Raw genomic sequence first — 7,361 nt, 5'->3', positions numbered from 1 at the left:
ATCTTGAAGGTAATCAACACTTGTTCTTTAATAGGTTTACTCCTTGCACCCAACGCGTTCACAATTCTCACTCCACTCACTGGGAAACTAGGCAAGCTAACATTCGCTTTTAGTATCTGTTCATATAACCTTTTGGATATTGCACACGCTTCACTTCCTGTATCGACTAATGCCTCGATATCCAGTCCACACAACTTGATCCCTATCATGGGTAACATGGGTTCTTTGGGAATCCCACTTCTTTCCTCCAGTAGATTTTCTCTCAGGTCTCCACCATTGTCGTGTCTTAGTAGGTTTACCCTGGTCCTCGTAGCTCTCACTCCCGATCGGACCTCATCTGGAGTGTCATTCAGTTTTCCGGTCTCTCCACCTCTTCTATATGCACCGTGTCATTCATTCGCCTATCCCATCTTCTCTCATGATCTCTTGGTTCTTCACTCCTTCTCCAATCATTCCTCCATTGACGTTCACCACCATGGTTCCTGTACCTATGACCACCACCTCTTCCTCTATAATCAGACGAACTACCAAAATGGTTTCTTGGGTCATTATTTCCCCCTCGGTTTTGATCATTAGGTTGATTGTGTCCCTGTGATCGAACAGATTCCAATTGTTCCAGTATTTTCATCAAGGCCTCCCTATCTTCAATTAGGCTCCCGGATACAGTTTCTTGCATTCTCTGGCTCATTCTTCTTTTTATCGCTGATATCATTACGTCATCACTCAGGGGTTGTTCCAAGGTCTCGTTCAATTCCCACAAATGTTCGGCAAACTCTCTCAACGTTCCTCTCCACGTACTAAGTGACTTGCGCTGGAGTAGGTCTTCAATTGCTGCACATTGATGGCTTTTGGACCAGTATTTCTTCAAGAATTCCTCTTGAAACTGATCATAACTAGTAGTCCCTTCCTTCTTCCTGACTCCCCAAGTGAAGGCCTCACCTTCCATTCTATCTATTGCAAATTGAATCTTGTCTGAGTCCTTAAGATGTGCTGGGAAAACTCCTTTTAGCCATTTCATAAATATCATTGGGTGCAACCCTCCTTTCGGTCTAAATTTCTGCCCTGTACTACTTTGGATGCACCGATTATCACTACTCATCAATGTAACGACCTTACCTCCCCCAATGGCTAAGGTGGCATTGCTGATTCGTTTATCAATTTCTTCTGTCTTGCTCTCCAATTGCTGCACTCCCTGTTGTAACTGCTTGACCTCCGTTTCAACCCTCTTGTTATCCTCTTCTCGTTGCACGGCTATAGCATTTCTCAGATTGACAGCTAGTTGGTTTTGCCTATCTCCTATCCCCTTAACAGCATCGTTGCATTGTTTCTGCATCTGCGTCACCTCGGCGATTCGATGATTGCAATTTGTTGCCACTTCGTTGATTCTTTCCCCCAATTCGGCTTTTGTTTCTTCAATATCGTCTTCTATCTTTTTTGCTAACTTTCCTTCCATCTTCTCCACGTCTCCCTGGACTTGGTCTATGCTCTTCTGTAGCTTCCTCTCTCTCTCGTCGATGTCCATCTTCAGTCGTTCTTGCAACTCCTGCATTTCCTTCTTCATATTATATTCCATCTTCATTTGTGATGTTTTGAACTCTTGTAAATCTTCCTTTAGTGATTCTCTTGTTTCTTGTGAACTCTTCTCTAACGATGCATTAGTTTCTTGTAAACCCTTCTCTAATGATGCGTTAGTTTCTTGTAAACCCTTTATTGATTCGTTAGTCTTCTTCATCAAGTCTACCAACATCGACCATCTATCGGCATCCTCTGAAACTGGCCTAGCTCTCGTCGTTGGTCCCGGTGTCTCGGGATAATTAGTTGAATGTGCTGATGGGCTTCCTAATGACAATCCACAATCACTGATTCCTGAATTATCTCTGTCCTCCTGTCCTGTCCCTTTCCCTTCAACTACTGCCTCACAGACCTGCTTATCTTCAGCAGACATGTTTGGTTTATTTCTAATGCACAAGCAAGTAATACAAAATAACCTCTAATAACCCAAAACACTCCTAATTACCCTGAAACTAATCAAACAGTACCTGCAATCCTTTCAGTTAGTCCCCAAAATGATACTACCTGCAGGAGTACCGAACATCACAACTCTCAAAAACCTATTAATTTCCAATAACAATTTCCACATACACAATTTATGTAAAAATGTTTTAAACAAGATAATCACAACACTCACAAAATCTATAAATGCAAAATCACCAAAAACAATTACCATTTATACAGTGCAGTGTGCATAAATAAGCATGCTATATTTCAGAGTATGTTTCCCAAATTTTTCGGAAATTACCGCAATTTAGCACTTTTCCTAATGTAAATATCAGTTAAAAACTGTTAATTTATCGCGAATACTGCACACTGCAATTTACTGTTATGTCAACCAGTCGTCTTCACTCACCAACCGACGTTACCGCGAGTCGCGATGTTTTGACGTTTGAGGTGGGTGTGGCGCTGCACTACGCCGAAGCTCGCGTGAAGTTGAAGATCTGCTACAAGATGACATGGTTCTCCGTCGGCCGCTCCGTGGCGCTGCAGGCAGGCGTAGTTTGTAGTTTGGCCGCTAGATGCCGGGACTGCGCTCGTTGTCTCAAAGTCGCGTTGCTCCGTGGTGGGATATCATGTGAAATCACCTTGCGGACCGAAGCTCTTTGGCGCAACTGCTATACAGGTCTGCGTGACGTCACTCAACAATTGCGTCGCCACAACACATTATCGTCTGCATAACAGTTTATGGGTCCACACGAAGCTGTCCGATTTTCACTGTTCAAAAAGCAATTTCAGTCAAAATACTACCACTAAACACCTTTTTAACAACTTTCGAAACGAATTCTTGGCTCGTTTTGCTATTTTAATGTTCACACGTGTCTCTCTTTGGTGTTCACTTTCCACAGTTTTTCGCGCGGATTTACGCATTTGCACATTATAATACAGTTTATTGACATTATTGTTCTATTTAATATGGCAAGAAAAACAGTTTAGTCACAATCATAAGATGCTATTACTTCGCATTGTTAAAAAAAATGCACTGTTCCTTGTCGCGATTTTAAAGTTTATGCACTGTCCCGATCCAAATTGAAAAAAAAAACACTTTCTTGCGTTAAGCAAGGTATAATTACCTATTGTTCATTACGATTCGTCCGAAAATTGCACTAGTCCTTTCACGGTAAGCCAAGGGTGTAACACTCCCTTATTATTTGGTGTATCCGCTCGTTCGCGGATCTGAATAGCAGCCCAAATTAAGTAATTAATTAATGTGACCGTATACCTAATGGGGCTGGCAATCGGATTGGACTGCTCAGGAGATGTTACATTCCATATTGTCCTTCGCAAATACGGTAATAATGTATTGTTTGGTGGTAAGGAGGACAACAAACACAGCTTCACAAATAAGACCTATATTCTTAGCAAAAGCACAAAAATAAGGAGACAGCCACTGCCTTCGTCAATACACTGTTAATAACGGCTAATCTCAGCACAGGTTACTTCGTTATTCATCATCGTCACACGCAAAATCCAATCACTGCAATCCAACACTGCAATCCAAATAATGCCGGCGCGGTAGACGCGGAATCTCAATAACGGCACATAAATATCACTGAATCACTCTGCTAATTAAACTTCTTCACTTTCCCGTATAATACTAACACAAAGGGGTTAAACCGCGGCGATGGCCACTCCCTTTGTCGGTAATTCAAGAATCAACTACTGCTGGCTTCTGCACAGCTCTGCCCGCCTCGCGGGAACCTCCAACACACACTGACTGAAACTGACTCTCGCTCTCGCGACCCAACACACTATCGATAGTTGCCCTGTCGACCTGTGCTGATGCAAACTTAGTAGTAAGGGCCTGCGGACCCCTTACAAGTTCCATTTATTGTTTGTATTGTATGTTTTGTTCAAATGTAGCAATGTTTAATTCCCTTGCCGAATCTTTTTCGCCTGCGGCTCTAAAGAAGTTTTCGAGGGCGGGGATGTAAGGGGTCCGCAGGCCCTTACTACTAAGTTTGCGCTCACACAGGTCGACAGGGCAACTATCGATTAGTGTGTCAGGTCGCGAGAGCGAGAGTTTAGTCAGAGTGCTGTGTTGGGTAGGTTCCCGCGAGGCGGGCAGAGAGCTGTGCAGAAGCCAGCAGTAGTTGATTCTTGAATTACCGACAAAGGGAGTGGCCATCGCCGCGGTTTAACCCCTTTGTGTTAGTATTATACGGGAAAGTGAAGAAGTTTAATTAGCAGAGTGATTCAGTGATATTTATGTGCCGTTATTGAGATTCCGCGTCTACCGCGCCGGCATTATTTGGATTGCAGTGTTGGATTGCAGTGATTGGATTTTGCGTGTGACGACGATGAATAACGAAGAAACCTCTGCTGAGATTAGCCGTTGTTAACAGTGTATTGACGAAGGCAGTGGCTGTCTCCTTATTTTTGTGCTTTTGCTAAGAATATAGGTCTTATTTGTGAAGCTGTGTTTGTTGTCCTCCTTACCACCAAACAGTACATTATTACAGTATTTGCGAAGGACAATATGGAATGTAACATCTCCTGAGCAGTCCAATCCGATTGCCAGCCCCATTAGGTACACGGTCATATTAATTAACTACTTAATTTGGGCTGCTATTCAGATCCGCGAACGAGCGGATACACCAAAATAATAAGGGAGTGTTACAATATGCACTTTAAACTTTCATTAAAACCTACCAGCACCATAAATTCTTCCTTCCTGTTCTTGTAAGACATTTTCTTCTTGAAGTTTTAAGACCAGGTTAGCCTTTCAAAAACTGGCTCTGAGCACTATGGAACTCAACTGCTGTGGTCATTAGTCGCCTAGAACTTAGAACTACTTAAACCTAACTAACCTAAGGACATCACACACATCCATGCCCAAGGCAGGATTCGAACCTGCGACCGTAGCAGTCGCACGGTTCCGGACTGCGCGCCTAGAACCGCGAGACCACAGCGGCCGGCCAGGGTAGCCTTTCTCTTCATAAAAGTGTGCTAGAACTCCTGCTTTCTTCAGTCTTCAAACATCACACAATGAACTGATAAACAACCTTTACAAGATTCGAATGTATCTTTTTTTTTCTTTTACTATTTCTGGGACACTTACACCAAATTACTGTGTAAACTTTACTCTTTGTGTCTTGCTATCAGCGCACCTTGCTAGTAGTGCATCAGATGCATGTATCTGAGAGGCAGGTACTGTCTTGACCACTCGCAGTTGTTAGTGAGGCACGTCCCCTCGTGCAGTCAACATTTCGAATATTTTTTAGACACACTTATAATCCAAATACTTCTAAATCGTTTTCGGATCTAAGAGTAAGCACTCCCAAGATGTGAAGAAGCCACTAAACTATCTGCTCTCAATCAGTTTCTCTGATCAGAAAACCTATCTGAAAGTGATTACCTTATACAGAAGCAGATAAAGGTTATTTTCCCATCTATGCATTATAAGCGTTAAAACTGTAAATGCAATCAGAACCCAGTCAACCGTAAGGAAATGTTTTTCCATCAGACTTAAAACCTACATCTTTCATCTTGTAGTTTTCCTTTTCCTTTTCGCAGGTATCAACTCGTCAGCTTCTCACGTCCGTCGGCCGTCGTAATTTAATATATATATTGTTATGGTTATTATTATTTTTTGATTGTTGCCGACTTACGTGGTGGGCCTTAATAAAAATGATATTCCATTTAATTTTGATTTTACGATTAAATGCTTTCCTGAAGTTCTCCTTTTTAACAATATTAATTTCAAATTATTCGTTACGTTAATGAATGTTAGACTCGCTGAATCTTAAAACATGAGCATATAAGTTGTACAATATAATAAATTTTTCATATAAATTTCCTCGGCTAGTCAGTTCACTTTAAAGCATAAGATCTTTAGTTATTAATTAAAATTGCGGCCCACACACGCGCGAGAGTATTTTTCTTACCTCCGTTAACCATTGTATTGTAGTCAGAGTCCTGGCTCTGGGTCTCGGCTATGGTACTGAAAATAAGAATCTTAAAGCTAAGTATTTTCTGCAACGTCGGGCGGCTGTGGAGAAAAATTAATATTATGTTAATAGCGGGCGAGTTTTCCGCTTCCGCTAATTTTTTATAAGTTAATATCGCCACGTAATGGCGTCGTTGGCTGCATCGGCCGCTGCGATTGTTGAACTGTAAATTACTTGAATGGAGGTTAATTCAAGGAAGGCGGACATGGAATCGGGATCACCTCTTACAAATTAAAAGTGCACAATAATATTAGGTCAGTATATTATATGCTTAACTCATACAAATATGCTTACATTTGCCAGCACTCTCAAGATGTCCCTCTATCCACATTCAAGACAAAAGAGGAAGTCAAGTCGACTAAAAAATTAACAAAAGAGCGTATCTTGTCGTCTCTTTAGATCATTTTGTCGTAAATTATTTCTTTGCATTTGAAACTTGGACAGAGAGATTATTATTTTACGGCTACACGATAAAAACATATTATTCAATTTATAAATACTGTTTTTCAAGTCCTTTCGTAATATAGCACTGGGGACGCTATATTGCCCCCCGAAATGTTTATGTCATAAAAAATGTTCGTGTTTTTTGACATAAATATTTCCTCTTTCATGTCCACAGTGTCCACACGCAGATTTTTCTTTCACAGTTTACATATGTCACATCGTATGTTGTAATTACTGAGGTGTGTTGCACACGAAGTGTAATACAGATGAAGTTCAAGGTATACAACCACGAGTTAGTCCGGAATATTTGAAGTCCCAGGGGTGTCAACTGTTCGCTCCCCATTTGGCGCGGCCGTAGGGAAACCTGGGGTAAACCTCGGCGGAGCGACAGACTAACTGCTTTGGTCACTTTCACTTAAATGTTTCTGGGATGTCATTGGAGTACAAGCTGTGCATACATTACAAATAATTTTTTGTTGCACTATGCAAAGAAATGAGGTCATTATAGCAATTGATTGCGGTGTTGTCGATGATCTACGCCGCGGCGTTTAGCTCTCGACGGCGTCGGTTGGTGTGTTCGGTGCTCGGCGTTTGCGGCGGCTGCGGAGAGGTCAACGCCCGCTCGACGCCAGCGTGTCTCTCGCCGTCGCAGAACGTCAGAATCAGCTGATCGGCTGCACGGTTGGCGATGCGCTTCTGTCTCGGCCGGGCGTGGCGGAGTGGGATGATATTCGCCCCCCGCTCTTGTTGGCAGGAGTCAGCTCTGCTACGCATCTCCGACGTAGTACATGAAACATACACACAACCAACGTAATATTTGTTTCCCGCTGCAGATGGTTACGCTAGTGGGAAAGAAGCATTTATTAGTGCGGCAGTTGTTAAGTTTTCGCCAGTTTCCGAGTGTCAAGCTAGCAC

The 7,361-nt window shown here is 42.3% G+C and overlaps 1 protein-coding gene across 1 annotated transcript; it reads right to left on the bottom strand.

Moving 5' to 3' along the window:
* Positions 1-349: 349 nt before the first annotated feature.
* On the bottom strand, positions 350-1,747 carry LOC126263386 (uncharacterized). Its single transcript, XM_049960479.1, has one exon. The coding sequence runs from the start codon at positions 1,745-1,747 to the stop codon at positions 350-352; it is 1,398 nt and encodes a 465-aa protein (XP_049816436.1).
* Positions 1,748-7,361: the final 5,614 nt, after the last annotated feature.

The sequence above is a fragment of the Schistocerca nitens genome, chromosome 6 (assembly GCF_023898315.1).
Source record: "Schistocerca nitens isolate TAMUIC-IGC-003100 chromosome 6, iqSchNite1.1, whole genome shotgun sequence".
In the NCBI taxonomy this organism is placed as follows: domain Eukaryota; kingdom Metazoa; phylum Arthropoda; class Insecta; order Orthoptera; family Acrididae; genus Schistocerca; species Schistocerca nitens.
The sequence above is the reverse complement of the archived record's forward strand: the minus strand, read 5'-3'. Positions and strand labels throughout refer to the sequence as shown.

Excerpts from the sequence above, each read along its gene's own strand:
- LOC126263386 (XM_049960479.1), bottom strand. The coding sequence starts at position 1,747 with ATGTTGGTAGACTTGATGAAGAAGACTAACGAATCAATAAAGGGTTTA.